The sequence below is a fragment of the Gossypium arboreum genome, chromosome 10, assembly GCF_025698485.1.
Source record: "Gossypium arboreum isolate Shixiya-1 chromosome 10, ASM2569848v2, whole genome shotgun sequence".
NCBI classification, from domain to species: domain Eukaryota; kingdom Viridiplantae; phylum Streptophyta; class Magnoliopsida; order Malvales; family Malvaceae; genus Gossypium; species Gossypium arboreum.
This window is the reverse complement of record NC_069079.1, coordinates 128169620-128197400: the sequence shown is the minus strand read 5'-3', so window position 1 is coordinate 128197400 and position 27781 is coordinate 128169620. Positions and strand designations below refer to the sequence as shown.

At 31.9% G+C, this 27781-nt stretch overlaps 3 protein-coding genes and 1 long non-coding RNA gene across 6 annotated transcripts; all 4 read left to right on the top strand.

Annotated features, from left to right (window-relative positions):
* Positions 1 to 2011: 2011 nt before the first annotated feature.
* LOC108487607 (L-type lectin-domain containing receptor kinase S.4-like) lies at positions 2012 to 4600 on the top strand. 3 transcript variants are annotated; one of them, XM_017791987.2, is made up of 2 exons: positions 2012 to 2076; positions 2400 to 4600. In XM_017791987.2, the coding sequence occupies exon 2, from the start codon at positions 2408 to 2410 to the stop codon at positions 4346 to 4348; it is 1941 nt and encodes a 646-aa protein (XP_017647476.1). In that variant the 5' UTR covers positions 2012 to 2076; positions 2400 to 2407; the 3' UTR covers positions 4349 to 4600. The 3 variants fall into 3 exon arrangements, with proteins under 3 accessions (XP_017647476.1, XP_017647475.1, XP_017647474.1); XM_017791986.2 differs by having other exon boundaries at positions 2018 to 2642; positions 2724 to 4600; XM_017791985.2 differs by having other exon boundaries at positions 2018 to 2642; positions 2721 to 4600.
* An 11698-nt stretch (positions 4601 to 16298) lies between these two features.
* LOC108488567 (thaumatin-like protein) lies at positions 16299 to 17394 on the top strand. Its single transcript, XM_017792856.2, has 2 exons — positions 16299 to 16491; positions 16571 to 17394. The coding sequence occupies exons 1-2, from the start codon at positions 16428 to 16430 to the stop codon at positions 17242 to 17244; spliced, it is 738 nt and encodes a 245-aa protein (XP_017648345.1). The 5' UTR covers positions 16299 to 16427; the 3' UTR covers positions 17245 to 17394.
* An 862-nt stretch (positions 17395 to 18256) lies between these two features.
* LOC108488243 (protein SRG1-like) lies at positions 18257 to 20093 on the top strand. The gene is made up of 4 exons (XM_053019640.1): positions 18257 to 18761; positions 18833 to 19080; positions 19163 to 19487; positions 19706 to 20093. Exons 1-4 carry the CDS (start codon positions 18486 to 18488, stop codon positions 19949 to 19951), a joined length of 1095 nt encoding a protein of 364 aa, XP_052875600.1. The 5' UTR covers positions 18257 to 18485; the 3' UTR covers positions 19952 to 20093.
* Positions 20094 to 24739: 4646 nt separating this feature from the next.
* Positions 24740 to 27207, top strand: LOC128282458 (uncharacterized). The gene is made up of 3 exons (XR_008272732.1): positions 24740 to 24868; positions 25340 to 25422; positions 26812 to 27207. It is a non-coding gene; the product is annotated as an uncharacterized LOC128282458 (long non-coding RNA).
* The last annotated feature ends 574 nt before the right edge of the window (positions 27208 to 27781 follow it).

Sequence of the window (27781 nt, the reverse complement as noted above, 5' to 3'; positions counted from 1 at the left end):
TAATATGAAGGGAAATAAGGCTAAGCTTTTTTGGGGAGAAAGTGTTTACAAAAAAAGATGTGTCAAATATGTGTTACTCCATCCCCTATTTATAGTACTAGAAAACCTAGTCTATTCCTAATTCAATTCTAAAAGATAAATACAAATAAATAAAGATAATTAAAGATAAATAAGGATAAATAAAGATAAAAACTAAAATTAAATCTAAATAATAATATTTAATAATTATCCTAATATAATTAAAAATTAAATAGAGTCTTGTTTGTATAAAATCTCTTCTTTGCACTTTTGCCCTCAAGTGTCCTATACTTTGCATTTCTGGCACCACTTTTCTCTTACTTCGCATGTTGGCCAATTTTATCTTTAGATTCACGCTTTTTGCTCCAAAATTTTTTTTTGCCTTTAATTTAGTCCCTACAAGATAAAAAACCATAAATAGCTCAAATTCGTAGGATCATACTCAAAATAATTATGTAATTAATACATAAAAATATATCATTCTAGAGTATTATCAATATTATGTTATTCATCGAGCTCTTGGGGTGACAGTGGAATGCTTTGCTTAAATTGAAACTAGTGCATCACTCTAACGAATTCATGCATTTTGACCGTTTAAAAAACTATCAATGGCACTTTGACATGCCAAATATTGTGATTGGCCAAAAATTCTACTAGGATGTATTCTTGAATTCTTGGATCAGAGTATGACATCCATTCAAAATACAGTATGAAATTATAAATTTTATTACGTACCTAATATTAAATTTCAAATACTTACGTAAATATTATATAATTTAAAATTCAAAAAACCAACCTTGGCTTCAAATCATTGATCTAACAATAGCAGATATCTTGAGCTTGTCTGCTATACCTACATGACTCGTGTCATTGTTCCATCTATGTAAATAATATGCTATTTAAAAAATATAATAGTTAAAAAAATATTATGATACTTATATTATCAAATGAATTTTACCTTATTACAAGTGAGAATTCATAAAGGGGTGTTTACTCGGGGATATAAAAATGATAGCCGGTACTATGTACATGACTGAAGGAGTATGCAACCATCGATTTTAATTTTTTGTGATTTCATTGCTCGACAGATCTCTCGGTACAATGTTGCCAACACAGTTTACTCCCAACTAAGTCATCTCGCTTCTTTCAAGTCGACTAGTTGTAGTAGCCACCTTAAATGTATTAGATTTCAAGATTTATCTGGCATTAAAAGCCTTTCGATTAACCTGAGGATGAATGCTCTTGCATATTGTTCTCTTTCAACAGCATTCATAAAGTTGTTGATATAATTGAAATTGTCTTCTAACCATTTCATCTTTATCAAACTACCACTAAACTTGTCCAATACATTTCCTAATAGTTGCTTGCAAATCGAGCTCCAATCGCCAATGCCCAATACCCCCATAACGACTGTCTCATTCACTGGTAAACCATGTTGTTAACCAATGTCCTCAAGTGTAATTGTATGCTCACCTCCCGAAAGATGGAATATGTGTGTCTCGGGTCTTCATCTTTCCACCAAAACACTGATAAGTGTGAAATCCAATTTAGTCCCCCCGAGCATACGAAACACGTACAAGAATCTCGCCTCTTGCAAGTGCTGTTCAATAATACGCGATGCCCTCTCACTTAAATTTTGTATGTATGTCTCCATAATCCGATATTCAGTCTGATTATATAAACATAAAAAGATCATAAAATTAATGATGTTAATAACTTACTAATTAAATTAGTTAAAATAAAAAAAATTAATAATATTTTCTTACCATTTGCAGTTGAACGTCGGAAATATGCTTGCCATCTAAATGAATAAGTGACATTAACATTTTTAAAATTATAAAACCAAATAAAATCGAAGAAATTAGAAAATATAAAATTAAAACAAGAAGGATTTGAGAGAAATTAAATGAAAAATTGAGAAGTAAATAATTAAAAAAATTGACAGAATAGAAAATGAGTTGAAGTTTATATGGTAAATAAACTAGTCGACGTTAACTCTTAAGAGTGACCATTAGATGAAAACGCGTCTAAGATTTTCGGCAATATTCATGTGAAAAGGTGAAAGATTCATCAAACTCTATGTTAATTTCACTCAAGAAATTGAATTGCATCATTTCTAAAGGTTTGAATTTCCTCGTAATTCCCTGTAAATCCCCACGGGAGTTCATACACCAAAAATTTGACCCTTAATTCCCACCTTAGCTATAAATCTCTCTTTAGCTCTCCTTTCTATTCTCATTTTCTTCAACCCCAAAAAGCAAAAATTTCAATCCCAATTCCCCTTTGCATGGCAAAAGAGTTGATATTTTTCTTGGTTTTTCTTGTTTTTTCATCGAACCCAGTTTTTTCTCACTTCATCTTCAACGGGTTTCATGATTCAGGCGACCAAATGAGCTTAAATGGAGTTGCAGACATTACAAAGAATGGGTTACTCCGTTTAACCAATATTAGCCAACGTGCAATTGGCAGAGCTTTTTACTCATCTCCTTTTCAGTTCAAGAACTCCAGCAATGGCAAAGCTTTTTCTTTTTCAACAGCTTTTGCTTTCGCCATGGCTCCTGCGTACCCAACCCTTGGCGGCCATGGCCTTGCTTTTGTTCTTTCTCCTTCAAAAGAAATTGCAGGTTATCACAGTCAATATCTAGGCTTGCTTAATCCAAGTAATCATCATGGGAATAATTCAAGTAACCCTGTTTTTGCAGTAGAGTTTGATACTGTGAGCACTATAGAGTTTGGTGATAGAGATGATAATCATGTTGGCATTGATTTGAATAGCATGCATTCAAATGCTTCAGTTACTGCTGGATATTTCCTTGAGAACTCAAAAGTGCAAGAGTTGGATCTCAAGAGTGGGAAAGTGATTCAAGCTTGGATTGATTACGATTCAGCTATAAATCGATTAGAGGTTAAGCTTTCAACTTTATCTAAGAAACCCAAAAAATCAATCTTGCATTTTGATGTTGATCTCTCACCATTTCTCCATGATTCCATGTTTGTGGGGTTTTCAGCTTCAACAGGTAAGCTTGCAAGCTTTCACTACATCTTGGGATGGAGTTTTAACATGAGTGGAGAGGCTGAATCTTTGTCTTTACCTTCTTTACCTTCACTTCCAAGGCCTAAACAAAACTACACTGCCTTAATCCTATGTGTCACATTTCCAGCTGTTCTTGTAATGATGTCAATTGCTTTCATCTGGTTTTACCTTGTTAGGGACATGGAGGATTTAGACATGATTGAGGCTAAGGACTTTGAGATTGGTCCTCAAAGGTTTTCTTATCAAGAACTCAAGAAAGCAACAAGGGGTTTCAAAGACAAAGAGCTACTTGGTTTTGGTGGATTTGGCAGAGTTTACAAAGGAACTCTGCCAACCACAAACACTCAAGTTGCTGTCAAACGAATCTCTCATGAATCAAAGCAAGGGATAAGAGAATTCTTGTCTGAGATTTATAGTATCGGTCGTCTTCGCCATAGAAATCTTGTTCAGTTTCTAGGATGGTGTCAACGCAGACGTGATCTCTTATTAGTCTATGATTTTATGCCTTGTGGTAGCTTGGATAAGTACCTGTTTGATGAGCCAAAACAAGTTTTAAGTTGGGAACATAGGTTCAAGATCATCAAAGGTGTGGCTTCAGGTCTTTTGTATTTGCATGAAGAATGGGAACAAACTGTAATTCATAGAGACATCAAGGCAGGCAATATTCTGTTAGATTCTGAGCTAAATGGAAGACTTGGTGACTTTGGTTTAGCCAAGTTATATGACCACGGCTCGAACCCGGGCTCGACCACGGTGGTTGGTACGTTGGGGTACTTGGCACCCGAGCTTACAAGAACTGGTAAGCCTAGTACAAGTACTGATGTGTTTGCATTTGGTGCACTTTTGCTTGAAGTGGCATGTGGGAGGAGACCTATTGACCCAAAGGCATTGCTTGAGGAGCTGATCTTGGTGGAGTGGGTGTATGAGAAGTGGCAAAGTGGGGCAGTTCTTGAAGTTGTGGATTCAAAATTGAATGGCGACTTTGATGAGTGTGAGGCTATTCTTGTGATTAAACTCGGCTTGATGTGCTCCAATGAAGTGCCAGAGGCGAGGCCTACAATGAAGCAAGTTGTAAGGTACTTGGAGGGGGAAGTGGCACTGCCAGAACTGGTGCCATCACCTGGTGGATATGATAGAAAGGAGGGCAATCGAAGTGACAGTATCGCTTTCGAAGATTATGTGCATTCATATCGAAATTCATCGTGCGCATGCTCATCAGCTTTTGAAGATCAGGACATAGATGTTGAAGCAGGTTTAACAACACATATCAATCTCAGCAGAGGAAATGGCAGATAGCCATTGAAGAGCAAGACAGAGTTCATAGCCATTGAAGAGCAAGACAGAGTTCTTTGCCTTTTAGGAATGCTTTTAGAGAAGAATGTTTTTTCTTCTCTTCAAGGATTGTTAAAAGGATTATATTTTTGTATTATGTTCAAAGAAATGTTGTGTAGAAAGGGGTAAAAACAAAAACTGTACCTGTAATAGTGTTCGGAACTGTGGTCACAATTTTAATTACGAAATCAATAAGAATATATTTTCACAGTACAACTAATGATTTAAGTTTGAATACTAGTTTAACAGTTATGAATTTTGCAACCTCACCATTATATAAAGACTAGATCACTCTCCTACTAGCTTCTCATTCGCAAGCTTAGCTTGCTTAAAAAAACAATGCAGACATACACATTCCTCAATTGAACAAATTTATACTTTATAAAATGTAACTTTACTTGTTTCACAAGTAACTTGACTTAATCAGCAAGAAACTTCAGATCTTTAATTTTAACTTAATTGGTGTTTATTTATTGGGCTTTTCGTCCAAAATCATAAAAAAATAAATAGCCCAATACTTTTGTTCTAAAACTTAAAACTTAATTGGTCTAATTTTGGTTTTAAGTCCCTCCACAATGCTAAAACTTAAAATTTAATTTTCCTCTTGACATAATTCTGTCCCTATTCTCTTTATTTTTCGAATTGCTAATTTCAGTTATTTCATTAACATTTTGTGTTAATTCTATTTAAAAATCCAAGCATAATCATAAATTTTCCCTTAATTCTTATAACTTTTGTTGCCTCCATATTTTTTCTTTTATAAATCAGTCCTCAGTCTTTTATTTTTTTGTAGTTGAACAAGAAAAAGAAGCATTTAGTTTTGTAAATTTGAAAAAATTCCACAATAATTTAATGGAATCCTAAACATTTCACTAGTTATTGATATGACAACTCGTGTTTTATGTTAATAATTTACAAATTATAAAAAGAATTAAAAATTGTTTTATTTTAATTTTAAACATTAAAAGCATATATTAATTTCCCACTATTTCTGCTTGTGAAAACTCAAAAACTCTTTGTATTAAAAGCTAATAATTTTGATTAATTAAGAGTTTTAACTTTAAAATGTTATTCCTTTAAATTATGTTCTTTCAATACCAATTAAGTACGAATATTACACTCTCATACAAACTTTTTCAACATTTAACATTTATTTAAACATCGACCTCTCAAGTTAAAAGGCTTAATGCTTATTTTAGTTCCTAAAATATATCGGATTTTCTTCACTTTGGTTATTAAAGTTTTTTTTATCAATTTCAGTCCCTAATATTATCAGGTGTTCTCAGTTTAGTCTCTAACATTATCGGATGTTTCTAGTTTAGTCCTTTGAACTAAACTAAAATATCTAACCAATCATATACTGCTACATGTCATACGGTGACATTCTTGTGACATTATCATTCGAAAAAACTTTAAAATCTTTAAAAATGAAAAAGTACAAAAATTTAAAAAATTATTAAAAATTGAAAAACTTATAAAATTACAAAAAATTAAAAAATTACTTAAATTACTAAAATTTTAAAAAAATTGTGGAAATTTTAATATTTTTAAAATTGTATAAATCACGTTTACTAGAGCATGAGGTTGTTGTCTCTTGGAAGGATATCACATATGATAATTATCTTAAGATTTAATCAATGAGAATTCATAATGGGTAGATCTTTTAGGTGAAAAATTTAGATAGTTTTTTTAATTATTTAAATAATAAAAATAATGGCATTTATTATTTAAATGATGGTTCAAGCTCTAATAAATGTGATTTATAAAATTTCTAATATATTAAAATTTCTAATATAATTTTAAGACTTTTAATAAACTTTTATATTGTTTTTAAAGTTTTCAGACGTCACAATAACATTATCGTATGACACATGGTTGATTAAATATTCTAGTAATTAGTTTTTAATGTCTAAAGGTTTAAACTGAAAATGTCTAATAATATTAGAGACTGAAGTGAGCCAAAAAATTTTAAAAACTAAAATAATATATATATATATATATATATATATATATATATATGAGACTAAAGTGTGCATTAAGCTAAATTTAAACATTATTCTTAATCTTTATCTAGCAATTGCAGAAAATAGATATTATACTTCTATATAGAAAATTTAACAAATCTTAGCTACTAAGTAGATGACAATTGTTAATTTCTTTTGAAAGATGAAATTTGTTCAATATTCTTTAAATTTTATTACGGTCGGGTTTGAATTCGGTTTGATTCAAAAAAATAGTTTAAAAATTTTACTAAAATTTAACTCAGATTAAAAATGTTAAACTCGAACTCGATCCGGCTTGCCTATATTAAATTCTTTTAAATTATTTTTTTATATAAAAACAAATTTTAAAAATATAATACATTAAATACATTAAAAACATTAAAATAAATGTTTTCCAACAAATTGAAAATACAGAAGTCTTTATACTTAAAATAGTTGCAACTTAATAAACAAATGTCTCTAAAATAGTAGTAAAATTATCAATAAAACAAGAGTTATACAATATTCAAACCATAACAATAAAATAGTAGCAATATAGTAACGAAATTGTAGCAAAATAATAACAAAATAGTTGATTCGGGCCGAATCCAAACCAAAAAATTTTACCCGAGGCTTGGCTCATTTAGAAAACAGACATTATTTTTTGTCCAAAACCTTTTTTTTCTGAGCTTATATTCTTACCCAAAACTTCTCACTTTTTTGCCCATGATCATTTCTATCTAAAGTTTTCAAGGCTGCCATTTTGACAACATCATTGCTTTCAACAAAACCTCTTTTAAGTTTCCTAGTTTAATAAGAAGTACCTTTTGTAGACGAAGAAAACCTCGAGCCAGAGCAAGTGGAAAGACATTCTAGATTTGGGCATTCTTTTATCTCCATAGTTTTCAAATTTGGCAAATAAAGTGCGTTGGATTCAACATTACTTTCCACCTCCATGAAAACTCTTTTCAGTTCATTGCAGCCAACTATCTTGACTTCTTCCAATACCATGAAGCTTCGAGCAATGGATATTGAGAAGAGAGATTCCAATTTCTCGCAGCTTATTATTTCTAGAACCTTTAGACATTCGAGGTCGACATAATGGGTGGGGCATTTTACTATCCATCTCAAATCTGGTATACGATAACTCCAAAAGCTCCAAATTTGAGAGTAGTGGTGCTGCGTGATTTGCTTCATCAACTCGGAATATCTCAGACATGTCAGGCGAATTAACACTTAAATATTTAAGACCCATCATTGTTTTTAATGTATCAACCAAGCAATCACCACCCTCTCAATTGACAATTTTAAGGGAAATTCATTCGTCTCGAATTTTAAGGTTGATCTTTGTGTTACGAGATTAGAACTTAAATTTAGCAAACCGTGCGACCTTAAGTAGATTTGAGGCAATTTCTTTGCTTTAAATTGCCTAAGTCAACTTAACTACTGAAAGATGAGAATACTTTAACTTAAGAATTATGTCTCTAGTTATGGTTGAGTTCCCCTAGGTCCAACGGTACAAATTAAATTATATTATCAGTTGAAATTAATGCCTATTACAAGATGAGAATCTTAAGATATTTAAACTCTATACAATCTTATCCTCTTAAGATTTACACTATTTATCTTGATAAATCTAGTTTTACTGGAGTTTTTCACTAGGCCACCAAAGTTTTAAGTAGATGAACTCGTCCATATATTTCATGAGTGGAGGCAGTTCAAATGGGTCGAATGAGCAACATTTCATCAATTGACCTCCATGGGATGCTTTTTGTGACTTTCATGGGACACTTTTCATTACACTTGCATAGCTTTCCAAAACAAGCATATCTTTTCTACTTAAAAACTCTCCAATATAGTGAACGCAAAGGTTGGCTCATTCCCTGTTGTGGTATTAACCAAAGATTTAATATCCTTGCAATGCTTAAGTTCAAGGGAAGTTAATCCATTTAGTCCTTCATTTGCATCTTGAACCAAATTATAATACTTAATTACTTCAAATGGTTGAAGATGTTTTAAATTATGGAACGAGTCTTTGAATGTTAATAACCGAACCTTCTAATTATAATTCATCGCATAATAAATAAAAATAAATTATATATACTGTTAGGATCGACTCGATTAAGCAACAAGTAAAAAAATAGCGGAATAAATTGAGAAATTGAACACACAAATTTAATGTGAAAAAACCCCTCCAAAGAGGATAAAAAATCACGGGCAAAAATAATTTTACTATAATAGAAAAAGAACAAATAGTACAAAAGATGGAGATAAAAACAAAACCCAAAAAACTCGAAAACAAAAAACCCTCAAAACGTAAACACAAAATTCTATAATTGTGTTATGAATTCTAACATCTAATAGGTGTATTTTCTAAACTTGTAAAAGAGCCTATTTATAGGCTAAATTCATAGGTCAAATAATAATAAAATAATCTAAACTAATCAGTGTTTGATTGAAACAAATAAACAGAGTTTAACTAGAAGATTATTTGTCAAATTTGACTGAAATAGGAGTCATACTTAACAAATCTCCACCTTGACTCATATTTCCACAACGCCATCTTTGCCAAAATCCGTCACGAGCCTATCTTGAACCATGTAAGGAATTAACTGAGTCGAATCTGTGCTTAGAAACTAGAAGACTTCTAGCCTTCGACTTGTACACTGCCAAATTAAAACTAACCCGGGTTTGATTTTCATGAACACAGTACCCTAACTTTTCAAAACCTGCATCCAAAAGAGAACCTCTCCTCGATGAAATGGTCATACCTTTTTCCCTCCTATGACCAAGTTGCCTCCGCTCCAAACGAGTTGACTTTGACTCTGTAACGGAAGAGGGACGTCTGATTTTGCCGATCACTGTAGAACTTTTCAAAATATCAAGACTGTTGGTTCTTTTACCTTTTAACAAAACGAGAGCTCCACGAGATACTTTAATGTCGCTCGACTCGATATTGATTTTGCATCATTTCAAGTCTAAAATACTCAAGGAGATGAGATTCTTTCGTAAATCAGGTACATACCTAACATCTGAGAGTGTCCTAATCGTCCCATCATGTATCCTAATTTTAACAGTACCAATACCAATTACTTTACTAGATGAATCGTTTCTCATGCGCACAACTCTACCTTCAACTGAACTGTATGTGGAGAACCATTCTCTATTGGGACATGTGGAAAGAACATCCCGAATCTAGGATCCACTTGGACATGAGCTTGGAGTTATCGCTCGTTGATACTAACAAGAAATCATCACTGCTTTCATCGGCCAAATTAGCACTAGCTACATCTTCACCATCAATATGAACCTCACCATTCTTTAAATCATTTAAAAGAGTAATGAATTGACTGATGTGATCTCTAAGAAGCTCACCTTCGTTCATGCGAAATGTAAATAAACATTGTTTCTGGACTAAACAGTTAGCTAGAGACTTAGTCGTATAAAGAGTTTCTAACCTTTTCCACAAGGGCGGATGAGGTCTTCTCCATTAATACCTCCTGCAATACCGTATTCGCGAGGCACAACTGGATTGCAGGAGGTATATAAAAAGGTCTTCTCCATTCGATTTGATTTAGATTCTCAAGCTTTTTCCCAGTAACAACCTTTTTCAAGCCGGTTTGAACTAGAATTGCCATCATCCAAACTTGCCACAGATTGAAATTTGTCTCACCATCGAACTTCTTAACTTTAAGCCTTATTGCCGCTATCTCTGAATTAGCTAATCTATGAAAATTAAACTAGCTCTGATACCACTTGTTAGGATCGACCCGATTAAACAACAAGTAAAAAAAATAGCAGAATAAATTAAAAAATTGAACACACAAATTTAAAGTGAAAAAATCCCTCCAAAGAGGATAAAAAACCATGGGCAAAGATAATTTTACTATAATGGCAAAAGAACGAAGAGTACAAAAGATGGAGATAAAAACTAAACCTCGAAAACCTAAAAACAAAGAACCCTCAAAACATAAACATAAAATTCTCTAAATGTGTTATTAATTCTAATATCTAATGGGTGTATTTTCTAAGGTTGTAAAATAGCCTATTTATAGGCTAAATTCATAGGTCAAATAATAATAAAATAATCTAAACTGATCAGTGTTTGATTGAAACAAATAAACAAAGTGTAACTAGAAGATTATTTCTCAAATTTGACTGAAATAGGAGTCATACTTAACATATACTAATACTACTATTCTATGGATTAATTGATGATATACATGCTTTAGAGCAAACATAGTTCCTTCCTTTGAATTCTTGTGCAATGATTACAGTATGTCTGTTTATATACGTATTATGTGTAAATAAAACCTAACAGTTCATGCATCTTGCTTGGTAGGCAGCTTTGAAAATATTACATGTATAAAACTTAACTAAACCAGGCACAAATTCAATTAAATAACTAGGAAAGGAGAAAAAGAAAGCATCTTGAGGATAGCCTTCACAACTTTTAAGTGAACAAATGAATCAGTTAATAGAGGGCAGGCTGACACTGAAAACTCCGTCAATGGTTTCAGAAACTTCACTGGTCAGGGCGCGTCCCTTCTTCATTACATCTGACCACTTGCTTCAATTGAGGGCAATCATGAATAGGACGATTTTCAAGCTCCGGAAGCTCTTGTGGCGCCATCAAAGTCGGAAAAATATACTCCAAACCATTACACTTTACTATGTAGAGTTCTCGTAACTTTGGGAAACAAAAAGAATCATGAGGATCAACGCTCGATGATATTTCTCCTTCATCATCTTCCAATTCTGTGGCAATTTGCTTCAATCCATGACAGTTAGATATCTCAAGGATTTCTAAGAGCACCAAACTTTAAGCAAGACAAATTGGAAAAAGTGAGTTCAAACTTGGGCAATTATCTTATCATCAGTTCAACTAAACCTTCCTTTCTTGGCCCAAGTTAAAAAGATTATTAGGAGTTTAATAGAATTGATACCGTTAATAGTTTACTTTGTGTTTCTTGCGATATTATTGGTTAATTTATTTGTATAACTTAAAAGTTATTGTAGAGTGTTTTTATGTTTTTTTGTAGTAATTTAATTGCATTCTTGGATTAATGAATTTTATCATTCATTAAAAAAAAACCTTTCTAATATGTAATATTAATATAAGAAATCAAATTATACATGGTTTGGATTTTTAATAAAAATATCAATTCTAAAAACCAAATTTAAAATAATAGTCTTAATTTATTTAAAAATAAATTACCCATTATTTTAAGATTATTATATGCCTGATTTTAAATAAAATGATTTTCAAATATTTTATTTCAATTTAAAAATATATTTCATTATTTTTAAATCAAACCTCGATCTAGTTTGATTCATGAACACATGTAATTTCTACTAGTGAGGAGATACATGAGTTAAATCAATAAGACATTAATGTTTGTTTGTATCTATATTATATATAAAATAGCTGAGTGAATTGGTGTCATGAGTGAACACGATACTAATTTAGTTGTGAAATTATTAAAATACCCTTACTTTTAAAGACAATTAATATTATTATAAATGTATTTTTATTTTTCAATATTTTTATACGAAATCTTAAATAAAACAACGAAAAACATTATTTAAAAATTATACAGATGATCAATAAATTCAAAATGAAGTCTCTTACTATTACACCAATAATCATTTGTTAAAATATTTTATTATTTTTAATATAAAAATTTTTGTTCACCTGTTTAGATCCAATGTATCCGGTAAAAAAAAAAACAGCTTTTAACTTATAAACAGTTCTTGAAGCTGTGGATCCAAAATTGAATGGTGAATTTGTTGCTCCTGAGGCAGTTCTTGTGATCAAACTCGGGTTGATGTGGTCCAACGATGCGCCCGAGGAAAGACCTAGGTGGTGGGGGGAGTGGCACCACCACAACCAGTGCCATCACCTGGTGGACACGGTGGCAAACATATCGAGCTCATCATTTGAATTTTTCGTCCAAAACAATATTCTACAAATTTTCACAATAACTAATATCGTATAATCAACAGTTTAGGCCATTTTTTTTTTATTTTCGGATTTTTAATCTAAATCATATCATTGCTGAGAATGAATAGTTATTGACAATGCTAACGGGAAATTTGCCAACTTTTCTTTCTTTTTTATTTTTCAAACTAGCTATGAGACCCCATTAAAGTGTCTCTTGTCAAATTAAGTATTTGTGGGACATAAAGTGAAAGAATCTTAAGCTAAAAAGCAACAATAGTAACGTGGAGATCACATGATTGGTACCTTTGAAATCAAACTCCATATATTTTGCTGTGAAAATTACGATAGACATTGATCCTCCCCCACTATCTCATGTTGGAAAAAAGGAAAGTGTATGATAATAAACAGCTTTTTAAATATATAATCATCATTTATGTGATCATAAAACTCTTGATTATGCTTTGATTTGCATAAGTTTCAAGCTCTTGGGAAGGAGTGGCAATCATGATGTATTATGTTACTCGAATTCCACAGATTGTTTATGTGAATACGTACTGTAAATATTCGGATTTTCATATTTGTGTATGTGGAACATAAATATTTTTTTTGGTAAAGTAAAACAGTATAAGTGAGACAAGCGAATAGATTAGAATCCGTCATAAGCAATTTTCTAATCGAAGGCGGAGGTTACTTAAATAGATGAAATTATAACTTTGGATCTTTAATTTTAGCTAAAAAATTTGTCATTGTATTCTACGCCCAAGGAATATGTTTGACACGAATCTCCCATGATCAAATAAGCATGTGATGTATCAATCGAAGTTCTGTTAGCCTGCTATTCGCAACACCACCAGCAAGAATAATCTCAATCAACAAAGCGTTATCACACTCCAATTCCAACTTCCGAAATCCTTTGTTCCATGCTAAGTGAAGCCTTTTAAGCATTGCCCTTGCTTCAACCTAAAATATTATACCTTCTGTTAAATATGACTCCTATTTTCAGTCAAATTTGAAAAATAGTCTTTCAGTTAAACTCTGTTTACTTGTTTCAATCAAATACTGATTAGTTTAGATTATTTTACTATTATTTGACTTATGAATTTAGCCTATAAATAGGCTCTTTTACAACCTTAGAAAATTACACCCATTAGAGATTAGAACTCATAACACATTTAGAGAATTTTGTGTTTACGTTTTGTGGGTTCTTTGTTTTCGGATTTTCGGGGTTTAGTTTTTATCTCCATCTTTTGTACTCTTCGTTCTTTTGCCATTATAGTAAAATTATCTTTGCCCGTGATTTTTTATCCTCTTTGGAGGGGTTTTTCCACGTTAAATTTGTGTGTTCAATTTTTCAATTTATTCCGCTATTTTACTTGTTCACTACTTAATCGGGTTAAAATCCTAACAAGTGGTATCAGAGCTAGTTCAATTTTCATAGATTAGCCCGTTCAGAGATGACAACGACAAGGTTTGAAATTGAGAAGTTCGATGGTGAGACAAATTTCAATCTGTGGCAAGTTCGGATAATGGCAATTCTAGTTCAATCAGGCTTGAAAAAGGTTGTTATCGGAAAAAAGCCTGAGAATCTAAATAAAATAGAATGGGAAGAGCTTGATGAAAAGGCTTTATCTGCAATCCAGTTGTGCCTCACAAATACGGTATTGCAGGAGGTATTGATGGAGAAGACCTCATCTGCCTTGTGGAAAAGGTTAGAAACTCTTTATGCGACTAAGTCTCTAGCTAACCGTTTAGTGTTGAAACAACGTTTATTTACATTTCGCATGAACGAAGGTGAGCTTCTTAGAGATCACATCAGTCAATTCATTACTCTTTTAAATGATTTAAAGAATGTTGAGGTTCATATTGACGATGAAGATCAGGCTATGCTATTATTGTGCTCTTTACCCCTTTCATACAAGTCTTTCAGGGAGACCCTGATTTATGGCAGAGACAAACTCTCGTTCGAAGATGTGAATGGTCATTTGTTGAGTAGAGACAAACTCGACAATGAGCTTCATTTGGATAGCAAGACAGATAGGCAAGCGTCCATTTTGGTAGCATCAAAGAAACGAGATAAAAGGTGTCGCTATTGTAAAAAGTTAGGTCACGTCAAAGCAGATTGTTATAAACTGCGAAATAAAAAAGCTGCTGAGAGTAACGAAGAAGATGTAGCTGGTGCTAATTTGGCCGATGAAAATGGGGATGATTTCTTGTTAGTGTCAACAAGTGATAACACCAAGCTCACGTCCGAGTGGATCCTAGATTCAGGATGTTCTTTCCACATGTGTCCCAATAGAGAATGGTTCTCCACATACAGTTCGATTGAAGGTGGAGTTGTGCGCATGGGAAACGATTCATCTAGTAAGGTAATTGGTATTGGTACTGTTAAAATTAAGATGCATGATGGGACGATTAGGACACTCTCAGATGTCAGATATGTACTTGATTTACGAAAGAATCTCATCTCCTTAAGTATTTTAGACTTGAAAGGATGCAAAATCAACATCGAGTCGAGCGGTATTAAAGTATCTCGTGGAGCTCTCGTTTTGTTAAAAGGTAAAAGAACCGCGATCTTTATATTCGGAAGGTTATCGATGATCGGTGAAATCGGACGTCCCTCGTCTGTTACGGAGTTGAAGTCAACTTGTTTGGAGCGGAGGCAACTTGGTCATAGGAGGGAAAAAGGTATGACTGTTTCGTTGAAGAGAGGTTCTCTTTTAGATGCAGGTTTTGAAAAGTTAGGAACCTTGTGTTCGTGAAAATCGGACCGAGTTAGTTTTGATTTGGCAAAGTGTACAAGTCGAAGGTTAGAAGTCTTCAGCTTTCTAAGCACAAATTTGACTCGATTAATTCCTGCATAGTTCAAGATAGGCTCGTGGCGTGCTTTGGCAAAGATGGCGTTGTGGAAATATGAGTCAAGGTGGAGATTTGTTAAATATGACTCTATTTTCATCAAATTTGAAAAATAGTCTTTCGTTAAACTCATTTACTTGTTTCAATCAAACACTGATTACTTTAGATTATTTTACTATTATTTGACTTATGAATTTAGCCTATAAATAGGCTCTTTTACAACCTTAGAAAATTACACCCATTAGAGATTAGAACTCATAACACATTTAGAGAATTTTGTGTTTACGTTTTGTGGGTTCTTTGTTTTCAAGTTTTCGAGTTTTCGGGGTTTAGTTTTTATCTCCATCTTTTGTACTCTTCGTTCTTTTGCCATTATAGTAAAATTATCTTTGCCTGTGGTTTTTTATCCTCTTTGGAGGGGTTTTTTCACGTTAAATTTGTGTGTTCAATTTCTCAATTTTTTCCGCTATTTTACTTGTTCACTACTTAATCGGGTTAAAATCCTAACACCTTCTCCAGTACATTAAGAAACCACATTGCCACAACCCATTAGCATCTCCAATAACACCTCCAACAGAGGCACAAGCCCTTGAAGAGAATACAACACCATCAGTATTAAGTTTAACATAACCCTCTTTAGGAGGTGAGCAATGTGAACCTTTTACCCAAGGATGAGAATAAAAATGTATCTATATGCTCGGGTTTGCATAAGTTTCATGGGAAGATTGTAGATGAAACTATAGCAATCATGATTTATTATGTTACTCGAATTCAATCTTATTGTTTACGAAAGCGTAAAGCATGAGAACGAATGTGTTTGATTTAAAGAAATGGGTTTTCAAATTCATGTATGACAAATAAGTGCTAGATGTAATGGTAAGGTATATTGTATTCCCAAGAGAAGACATAGATTCAAATATTTGTTATAAAGGCAATCACGAACCTCGAATATGGATACTTAAACGGATATGAAAAATTGAGATTAACTAAGATTTGAATAAATTTAAAGATTTTGGAAGAAATTATACCAATCATACTCAAATTGAGTATTGATTTTTTTCAAATTTCGGTACGTGAAACATGAATATTTAAAGAAAATGAAAAATGGAGTTAATAAAAAAAGTAACTATAACTTTAGCGGTTTAAATCTTCTTTTAATGGCGAAAAAGTGGCAGACCACTCTTTAACATATAGTTCCTCTTTAAACCTTAGCAAAAGATCAGCAAGCAGTTTCACTTTCATCCGTCAAATTTCAAAAAACAAAATGCCAGAATCTTCAAATCATTTCATCATCTTCTTGTTTTTTTCCTGCATTTTCGTTTCCACAGGTATAGAAAATTTTTCCCAGATTTTTGGTCTAAGCATTGCATTTTTCTTGACTAAAAATGGTTTACTATTTTCTCGCAGATGCCATCCAACTGGTACTAGTAAACAACTGCAAAGAAACAATATGGCCAGGAATCCTCGCCGGCGCCGGCCACGAAACACCCCGAGACGGCGGCTTCCCTCTCAACTGCGGCGAACAAACAACCCTCGAACTCCCTGAAAGATGGTCGGGTCGAATCTGGCCAAGACAAGGTTGCTGTTTCGACGAAACCGGCAAAGGCTCATGTCAAACAGGTGATTGTTCAGGCCTTTTACAATGCCAAGGCGTCGGCGGAAACCCACCGGCAACGCTCGTTGAAATGACACTCGGTGGTCCAACATCGGGTCTACATTACTACGACGTGAGCTTAGTCGATGGATTCAATGTCCCCGTCTCAATGGTCCCTATAGGTGGTGGCGTTGGGTGTGGAGTAGCCGCCTGTGAGGCTGATTTAAACGTTTGTTGCCCGGCGGCATTGGTGGTGAAGAAAGAAGGGAAAGTGGTGGGGTGTAAGAGTGCTTGTTTAGCTGCTAAAACCGATAGGTATTGTTGCACCGGTGAGTTTGGGGATCCAAAAAGCTGTAAGCCCACCATTTTTGCTCATCTTTTTAAAGCTATTTGTCCAAGAGCTTACAGCTACGCTTTTGACGATGCTTCAAGTCTTAAAACTTGTAGGGCTCCTAGGTATCTCATTACCTTTTGTCCTCCTAATTGATGTGGTTTCATTGTTGAGATCATTGGGTTTCTATTATGGTTTGAGGTTTTTTCTTTATGTTATTAGTAAATTGCTGAATTTGTTGCTTTAATTGTATGTTTTTGAATTGATTTCATGGTAGCAATGATGGTATCTTTTTCTTGTGTATAATCTTTATAATGTTCTGACTTGAATCTTTTACTAGAATCCAAGGTTTTGGTTTTACTTAAAATATTGACAAACCATCAAAATCACAAATATAGTATGCTTACTCATATCTGCATCTATACGATTTTGTATCATATAATTTCTTTTTATCAACTTTGAAGGTTTGGTGGGGAGCTAAAAGTCCAACATTCTACTAATGGACCACATGTCTATTAGTGGATCATGGCTTTAAATTATCTCAGATAGACTTAGCTTGTCAAATAAGTTTTTTTAGATTGGGTCAAACTATAATCTTTTTGGGTTTTATTTGGATGTGAAATTCGAGTTCATATCATTTAGGGTTATATGTTTCTATCATTTTTAAGCTTCAGTCCTGTTGGATTAGGTTAGTTTTAAGTTTTAGATCATTTTTGGTTTGAGATGTCAGAATGAGACATTTTATATTTGGATCATTTTGAGTTTGATTTATTTTTTCGATTTTATCATTTTTTTATCATTATGATAAATTCATTTTAAGATCAAGTCATTTTAAGATTTGGGTTAATTCAATTTGAGTTATTAATTTTTTATAATTAAATCTCAACTTTATTTGAGTTCAGATTAATCATTTTAATTCACAATCACAAAAATAATACATCTCAATCACTACAATCACAGCAAGCAGAATTAAACATTATAAACCCTTAAAAGAAATTTGAAGTTGCAAAGAACTCTGTCCTCATTAAAGCTTTTGACGATCTTGATTCTTCATCCACAAACTTTTTTTATTAAAAAATAAATTAAAATTCCAAGTTGGATGATTAATTTCTCCCATGAATATCAAAATATATTTTACTTAGTAGTCCTAACATGAATTCTTGACATTAATTGCATAATAAAAAATAGATGAGGCATGTGCTTAGGTTCCATAACAATTTCAACATATAATAAACTGAAAGTTCATCTCAATATCGTATTACAACGATCAAATCCCACTTTTCACCCACCATTTTTAAGTATCAAGTCAAAACCAGAAGCAAAGCTCCCAAGTTTTTGCTAGAAGATAAACCAAATTCCCATTGAAAGAATCAACTTTGCTACCATTTTTGCTATTAATGGAGCTCAAAGTTGTAAAAGCAAGTGTTGAGAAAGGTGAGGGATTGGGTTGGGGCAAATCTTTGCTAGTTCCAAGCATCCAAGAGATATTGAAGAATGATTCTCAATCAGTCCCTGAAAGATACATACAAGAACAGAAAGACAGGCCATTAATTTCTCAGAACCTGTTTGATTCACTTCAAGTCCCTGTCATAGATTTCTCCATGTTAGCTCAAAAGGATGCAAATGAAATAAGGAAGCTAGATCTTGCCTGCAAGGAGTGGGGCTTTTTCCAGGTAAATCCAAACACCTGTATTAAGCACATATTCGTATTTGACACTCACCCGGGGTTATCCTATTTTTGTAGATAATAAATCATGGGGTTAGAAAGGAGACCATGGTTAACATGAAGGCAGCTATGGCAGCTTTCTTTGAATTGCCATTCCAAGAGAAATCCAAGTGTGCAAAGGCAGCTAATGAGATTCAAGGGTATGGGCAAAACTTTGTGGTCTCAGAGAAACAAAAACTTGATTGGTGTGACATGATGTTCTTAAAGACATTTCCCCATGAAACCAGGAATTTCAAGTATTGGCCACTCACTTTACCAGGTTTCAAGTATGCATTCTTTCTTGTTTGTTAAGCTATTATGTTACTCGGGCAATACAGGTATGTATCTGATACGGATATCTTGAAACAGAGAGGCGGTGGAAGAATATTCAACAGAAATACGAAAGGTTTCGAACAAGATCGATGCTAACTTATCGGTGTTAATGGAGATGGACGAAAATGGATTGAAAAGGAAGCTAGGAGAGTTTCAACAAGGAATACGAATGAACTATTATCCAACATGTTCAAGGCCTGATCTTGTTCTTGGTATTAGTCCTCATTCTGATGGAAGTCTATTCACTTTGCTACTACAAGATGATGAGATCAATGGCCTTCAAATTAAGCACAAAAAAGTATGGATTGATGCTAAACCAATCCGGAATTCTCTTGTGGTCAACATTGGTGATGCTATTGAGGTTAGCTACAATGTTTTTATGAGTCAAATATTTTACCAATGGTCAAATTTTGCATTAGTCCCTATATTATGTGTAATGGATTCTCGAACAGTAGCCATTAAATTCATTAAGTCAAATTTACCCCTACAAAAAATTTCTAGCATAATGACTTAATGGATTTAATTTGACCTTTATCAATCCTAGAATACAAATTCTGTTTCCTGTCTTGTTTTTATCAGATTCTGAGCAATGGAATGTATAAAAGCATTGAACATAGAGCCATCAGCAATGAGAAGAAACCCAGAATGTCAATTGCAACATTTGTGATGCCAGGTGATGAAGTCCAAATAGGTCCACTGGATTCAATGGTGAACGGGAAGCATCTCCCTAGAAGTTACAGAAACATCAAGTACATCGATTACATCAGGCAAAAGTTCGCCATGAAAATGCAGGGAAAAGCTCACACCGCCATTGTTAAGCTATAAAGCAAGTCAAAATGCTAGCCCTGTTCTTCATGTCTGTTTTATAACAAGACAATATATGATAACTCACCACTCTTTAAAACAAGAGTAGTATTGAATTCTACATTGCATAACTCTAATAATCCAATTATTGAATTTTGTTGTATAAAAATATCTTGAAAATTAATTTTTACAAAAAATTCATTTACAAAATCATAAAAACTTTAAAAATATTAACAAGCTAATTTGATAATGTAATAACAACAAATTAGGTTCTGATCATATTGTTCTTTTTTATACAATGTTTAATACTAACTATAACCCCTTCCAACCCATAAATAGGACGATAATGCACTTTAACGCACTCGAAATCATATCCTCTTGCGTTGACAACAATACCAATATTAATCAAACTAAGACTCAATCAACTCCAAAGAATACATTTAAATTTATTAAAATTTATACAAAATTATCGATATGTCAAAATTTTTATAAATGTTATATATACCAAATGTATATATTGAATAGGATGATGACTATAGAAAAAGAAAAACAATATGAATATACAAGATACAAAATTTGGGAGTAATTGTGATGTTGATGTAGTTATGCTACACTCATATTACTTTCTATACTATGTTTGTATTTTTGGATTTAGAATATCATGAATATACAATTACATGTATAGAATTTGATGCATTTTCAATGCATGTAACATTATGTTTCGCATAATTTTAGCGGCAAAATTTAGAAAATAATTTGTGTGTTGATCTTATATTATATTTCAATTAATTTCGTATTTTACATAATTTTTAATATTGAGAATTTTAAAAGAATATTAATGCATTTTTTTGCTTTTTTCCTGTAATTAAAATGTTATGAATTTCTATAAATTTTTGCATGCTAGTTTATAAAAATTCATAACATTTTTTATTTTATTTTATTTTTATTTTTATTTTTATTTTTATTAGAATGTTTAAAATTTGAAACTACTATCACATCATTTATGAAAAATTGTAATAAAAAAATCCTGTCCTTTTTTCAAAATTTTAGAAAAAAGTTGGAAATTTTATAATTTAGTATTATTAAGAATTTTTTATATATCTTTTGTGTTAAATTATTTATTATTTTCTGAACTTTATATAATTTTTAATGAATGTTTTGAATTTTTAAATAATTTTAAAGGTAATTTTATTTTTACTTTTTAATTTTTAAAACTTTTGAACTTTTTTAATTCTCTGATTTTTTAAATAATACTTTTAAATTTTAAAATATTTTTAGAAATTTTATTAGTAGTTTCATTTTTATAAGTTTTAAGTTTTTTTTAATTTTTAATTTTTATGATTTGTTGACTTTTAGATTTTCTTGAATTTTTGAAAAAAAATTCAGCCAACCCTTATTAATTTTTCTTATTTACTCACTTTGGAAAAGTAAAAGAATTAAATTAAATTTTAGAGAATTAATTTACCTAATTTTAAAATTGACAAAAACCTGTCGATTGAGTTTTAGCTTGATTGTCATAGATATTATTGTCAATACAGGAAGATGTGGGTTCAAGTGCGTTGAAATGCATTATCCTCCTATTTATGGGTTAGAGAGAGACTATAATTCTAGGCATTATGTCAAAAAGAGCAAATATGATCAAAACTTATAATAAAATTATTCAAAAATTGACAAAAAAACCTATTCTGCGAACAGACTCAAATGGGGCACAGACATTTTCTTTCTTAAACAAAGGAAAAAGACTGGATTTCCCCATCACAACAAAAACTTTACATGGTGGAGTTGTCAATTATCCAATACTCTTCAATCTTCAATTAGGGATATTCAATGCAATAGGGGCACATTCAATTAAGGATTCTCAATGCATTAGGGGCACCTTTTATATTAAGTCATAGATTCGATTTTATTTTTGTTATATATGAGAATATATCGGTGTAAAACTAAAGTAGTTTTATATTCTTTCATATCTTTTTGTATGATTAATATTTTAATGATCAAACCGTCATATTTCATTCATATATATTATGCATATTAAGTTTAACATAATAAAACTTTCAACCGTTCAATAAATATTAATTTATACATTATTTTAGAGATAGAAATATCGAATCAGTTAAAAAATTTGTTCGCATAACAAGTACAATTATATTGATAGATTCAAGGAGTTTTACATTGATATAAATAGATCCTTTCCTATATAATAATAATAATAATGGAAGTAGAACAATCAAATTTGATCTCAACTTAAAAACCTAATTTCATTGATTCAATTTAAATTCGATTCAATCTTAGCTAAAAATAATTCAAACAAATAACCTTAAATAACTTACAGAAATTGATTCAAATCTAAACTAATTTAAACCGAAAATTCTTTGAAAGTTTTAGAATTCAAATTCACCCTACTCAAAAACATGTTTAAATGGAAGTGAGTGGTTTACAAGTAGAAATAGAATAAGATACAATTATGATTAAGGTAGGATTACAACTTCACTTAAAACTTTATTTAGGCATCGATTAAGTTTTAGTTTGATTGACATAGACATCATTGTCATTGCAGAAAAATGTGGGTTTTAGTGGCTGAAGCGCATTATCCTCCTATTTATGGGTTCAGGAGTGACTATGGATAGTTTTAGATATTGTGTCAAAAAAGAACAAATATAATCAGAACCTATTATGAAATTATTATTAAAAAAAATAAAGACTTTACTTAGATAAAAATTTGAAATTTTTTTCTGGGAATTTTTCGAACCTTCATTTAAAAAGTTTTAAAAATATTAAATATATGTTAAATTAAAAATACATAATTAATTTGTGTATGACACGTCGTAATAAACTAATACAAATATATTATCTAGAAAATAAAAATTATTAATATATAAAATTTGTATAAATAAAATATTCTTTTAAACACAATTAAGAAATTTATAAACTAATTAATACACAAATTACCAATTCAGTAGTATCCCAAGCATGAAAAACGAGGCCGTGAGTATTAAATTGAAAACTTGAAGATTACACCTTTGCCGAAATGGATAGATGCTTGCCATAAATCAGATTTCTATAAATATAGCCTCATAAAACCAAGTTTTATTTTTGGCATAATTAGCAGCAATGGCAATGAAAACCCAATTTTATTACGTCCCATTTTTAGAAATATAATGATTTTTTTTATTAAATTTGAGGATTCAGGTTGTTTTTTTATACATATATTTACATGGATATGTTGTTTTTGGAGTGAGAAATGAAAACGCATCCCACAAGGCTCGTTTTTAGGAGAGAAACGAAAACGCGCCTTGGACGCATTTTCAGGTCAACAGTAAATTTTTCCCCATCAGTCACAAGTCCAATAGCTACAATACCCCAACAACCATATTTTTTTCCTATATAAACCCCTCCAAACTTCATTCTTTTCAATTCAAACTCAATTCTCTCGATAATTTCATTTTAAATCTTTATCTGAATCCTATTCTCTTCGATTTTTTTTATTCCTTATAATTTGTAAAATGGAAAATCAACTTTTTCATTTGGATGCCAAGCACATCTCCAGCATTCAATTATAAATGGCAAGAAAATATTTTTAAATTATTTAATTTTAATTAGTTAACTATTATATTATTAACATTATTAATTTTTTATGTTTATATACTCAGGTCGAAGATCAGTTTTTGGAGACATACATACACAATTTAAGCAAGAGTGTATCGGTTTCTATTTATGGAAATTTGCGATGTCACATCCCAAAAATCAGGTTATTAGAATCGGATTTTTAAGTCGAGAGTTGGAGTCAGACATTGAAATTAGGGTCGTAAATAAGTAATTAAAGTACTAAAGTAGCATAATTGGGTTTTTCTTTTATTAACTAGCTTAAAACGAAATTTAATTTTAAGGTCTAATTAAAGAGTTTCTTTCAAAACCGACTTATCCTTTCAGATTTATTAACCTTCAAACACTAAAATAACCTCCAATTTTAAAAGAGAATCATGTTTTCTTCCCTAATTTCGTCATTGTTCTTCTTGAGTTCAAATCCCTAATTAGAGTTGTAGATCATCGTTTTCAACGAATTAAGGTAATATTCTAACTTTTTAAGACTAAATAAAGAGTTCTGTTAATTCAAATTGAGTTTTAAACGATTGTATGAGGATTTATTTAGATTTAAAGTTTTTAAAGCAAGCTTTGATTCAAAAATGACAAATCTCAAAATCTTGAGTAAACTTGTGTTTTGAAATTTGTTTTTGGTTCATTCTAACCTAATTAGAAGGTATTTCATCTCTATTTGATAGATCCTAATAGATTTTTTAAGAATCAAGCATTTTCCCTCTTTTACATGTTCTTGAAAGCTTGATTTTTTTGGAAATTCTAGAACCATGGATTTAGGTAAAATTGATGGTTTAGATATGAAACTAAATGATATTTAGGATGTTTGAAATCAAAATTGTGGATTAGAAACGAGATTAGAATGTCAAAACTTCAATGTAACAGCCCGATTATGGGCCTAGTCGGAACAGTAGTTTTGGGACCACTATTTCGAGGCCAGAGAAAATTATTTTAGTATTATTTTGTGTTATAATATAATTTTATAAGTGCATGTAAATTTTGGTAAGTTAATTTTAGCGATTTCTAGTCCAATTTTGAAAAAGGACTAAATCGCGTAAAAGGTAAAAGTTGTGTGTTAATGCCTAAATGTGTTAATAGACTAGAGAACTAAAATTGGAGGCATTTAAAGGGCAATTAGACCCTTTTTAAGTGTGTGGCCGGCCAAGGGGAGACCAATTGGTCAAAAGGCCAAAATTTGTGGCTTTTATGTGTTTTAATTGACTAATTAGTAATAAAATAAAGAAAAGAAAATATCATCTTTTCTTCATCTTCTCTCTACCGAAAAATGGCAGAAAAGAAAGGGTTTAGAAGCTGGAAACTTTCAGCAAAGAAACTCCCTTTATAGTAAGTGATTTAAATGTCTTTGCTTGATGATTTTTACATTTTTGGAACCCCTAAAGCATGAGCTTTCATAAGAGGGGATTATTTTGCAAAATGATGAAGAGTCTAGGGTTTTACCATGAGAGTAAATATGTTGTTTTCTGTGTTTTTATGGAAGATTATGAGTCCTAGTTGTCTAATAAACAACTTTTGTGAAAGAAATTGCATGAAAATACCTTAAAAAGGGCTAAATTGCTAAGTTGTAAAATGAGTTGTAAATGTGTAAAATAGTTGAAATTATGAGTTGCTATAGTTATGAAAATGGTTCATCTAGACTCAAGGAGTAAAGAAATGTGATAAAAATTAATTTACGAGCATTGGGGCAAAAGTGCAAATATGCAAAAATTTAGGGGTCAAAATAAAAATTTGTAAAAATATGATTTTTAGACCCATATGAATATCGTGACTGATTTTTAGGCTAAATTGATGTTATAGATGATGAAAATTGAGATTTGGACCTAGAACGGAAAGAAATCGATTTATGGACGAGTATGTCTTTTCACCTTTGTGGTATCGAGGTAAGTTCGTATGTAAACAATACCATGCTATACATGTATTTAAATGTTATCATTACATGAATTGTACAGATATTAATGTGTATGTGATTAATAGAAATATGATAAGACAAAGCCTTAATAGGCAAGGAAAAATCCCGTTTGAACCTTAGGAATAAATTAGGATACGAGTGACATGTCACTAGGAATTATGAGTCTAGATGACTAGCTCGATAGTGAGCATTGAAATGTCATGAGATATGAGATAGCTTTAGCTACAATTGAAGCACTTATGTTCAAAGGCTTTTCCGAGTGTCCAATTAGTATTCCAAGTGTTCAACGGGCAATCCAAGGAAAGAGTTGATGATGGTCCCAATGAGGTAAGTCATTGGTGAGTATGCACTCGAGTTATGTTACGAGTTGTGCAAGTATGTATACTAAGCCTATGAGAATGCCTTGATATGTGATGATCTATGATGCATAATATGTGTTCTTACCATGATGGATAAAATGGTGTTGTATTAATATTATGAACAATAACCATGAATGAGTAACTTAGCCTTGACAGATTTGAGTTACTGCAGTAATGTAACTTTGAAAATACACTAAAAATAGTGGGAAATGAATTAGAGGCAGAATAAAATATGGGATTAAAGCTTAATGAGTCTATTTTCACATGAAAGAAATAGAGGAAGAAAAAGAATACTATATTGTGTAATATTTAAATTCTCGTGAAACAAGGTCTGAATGAATTCGAGATCCCCTGTTCTAATTTTATAAATTCACCGTAAATTGTAAAAAAATTATTAAGAGTCATACCTTACATGCATGGATTCCTTATTGAGTCTATCTTTAAGGGAAACAAACGGCATGATGATTGGAATTATGTACAGGGAGAAATTTGGTTTGTAGTGCATAGGGGTCAGAGTAGTCATACCCTGAAACAGGGAAAACTTTAACTAATAAACTGTACTAAATGGCTTGACAAAAAATTCTAGAAAAAAATTAGTAAGTATACGTATGAGTTTAGTTTCAAGAAAAATAGACGAGAACATTATTTGAGTCCTGTACTATGAGATAATTGAACTTTAGTGCAGAAGGGTTGAAACTGTCAGACAATGAATCAGGAGCAAACTTGAGGAATAAACTGTACTAATTGGCTAAGTAAAAAATTATGAAAATTTTATGGAAGAAAGATAAATGAGTCTAGTTTCAGGGAAAATTAACGGAACTTAATTTGGAGTTTCGTAGCTCCAGATATAAATAATTTAGTGACTGCATCTCAGGAAGATAGCTTGTAGTGAACTTGAGAATATGTTGTAAACATTGATAAAACAAGTTAATGAATTGCTTATTGTTTTCATATGAACTTACTAAGCAAAAGCTTACCCTCTTCTTTCCCATGTTTTCTAGAGTTTCCAGGTTAGCTCGGGTTGGAGGCCGTCAGAGATGTTATCACACTGTCGAGTTAACGCTATCGGCGTAAGTAAACTCAAGTGATTCTAGTCTATGGCATGTATAGGGTTTTAATGTGAGTATGTAATATTATGATTTAGCCAAAGGCATTGGCTTGTTATTAAGGTGGTATTGTAATATTATGATTTAGCCAAAGGCATTGGCTTGTTATTAAGGTAGTATTAGTCGTGTAAATTGGCCTATGTCGGCTAATATCGTTATGGGCCCATATGATTATTCTTATGCATGTATGTTATTATCTCTTGTGATGTGGCTTACAACATGTATGCCTAGAGATTGAATTGAGATTCATTGATGAGCTAATAACTAATGCAGGATTAAGTGATTAATAAATAGTTAATAATGCTTCATGAATGGTTTGTGGATATGATTATGCATGCTTTGTGATGGGCATGAGGTTTGATGACATGTTGATAGCTATAGCATTAATATGGTAAAGATGAAAGAAAAAATTATTGTAATGGTTGCATGTGAAATTACCATGGTCATGTCATGTTAGGAAGGTTTAAGTGCCTAATTTTGTCATGTTGTATGCTATTGTATAAGTATGCGTGCATGTGTTGTGAGTGTGACAAAATGGCTTGGAAAATAGCCTTGTATTTGTCCAGGTTTTTGGACATGGGTTCGGGACACGGGCGTGTCCTTAGCACCCCGGCGTGTGCTCTATACCTACACGGGCGTGTGGAGCCTTGATGCAAGAGATTTCTTAAGTTTTTCATGAGTTCTCGGTTGAGTCCCGAACCACCCCGAATGTATGTATTGGGCCTCGTAAGCTCGCATAAGGGATAGATTACATGTGAAAAGAAAAGTTTTTAATTATTTGAGATTTCATGGCCTTGTTTAGTATGGAAGTGTTAGTAAAAGTCAGGTAGCACCTCGAACCGCGTCTCGACGTAGGATGCGGGCG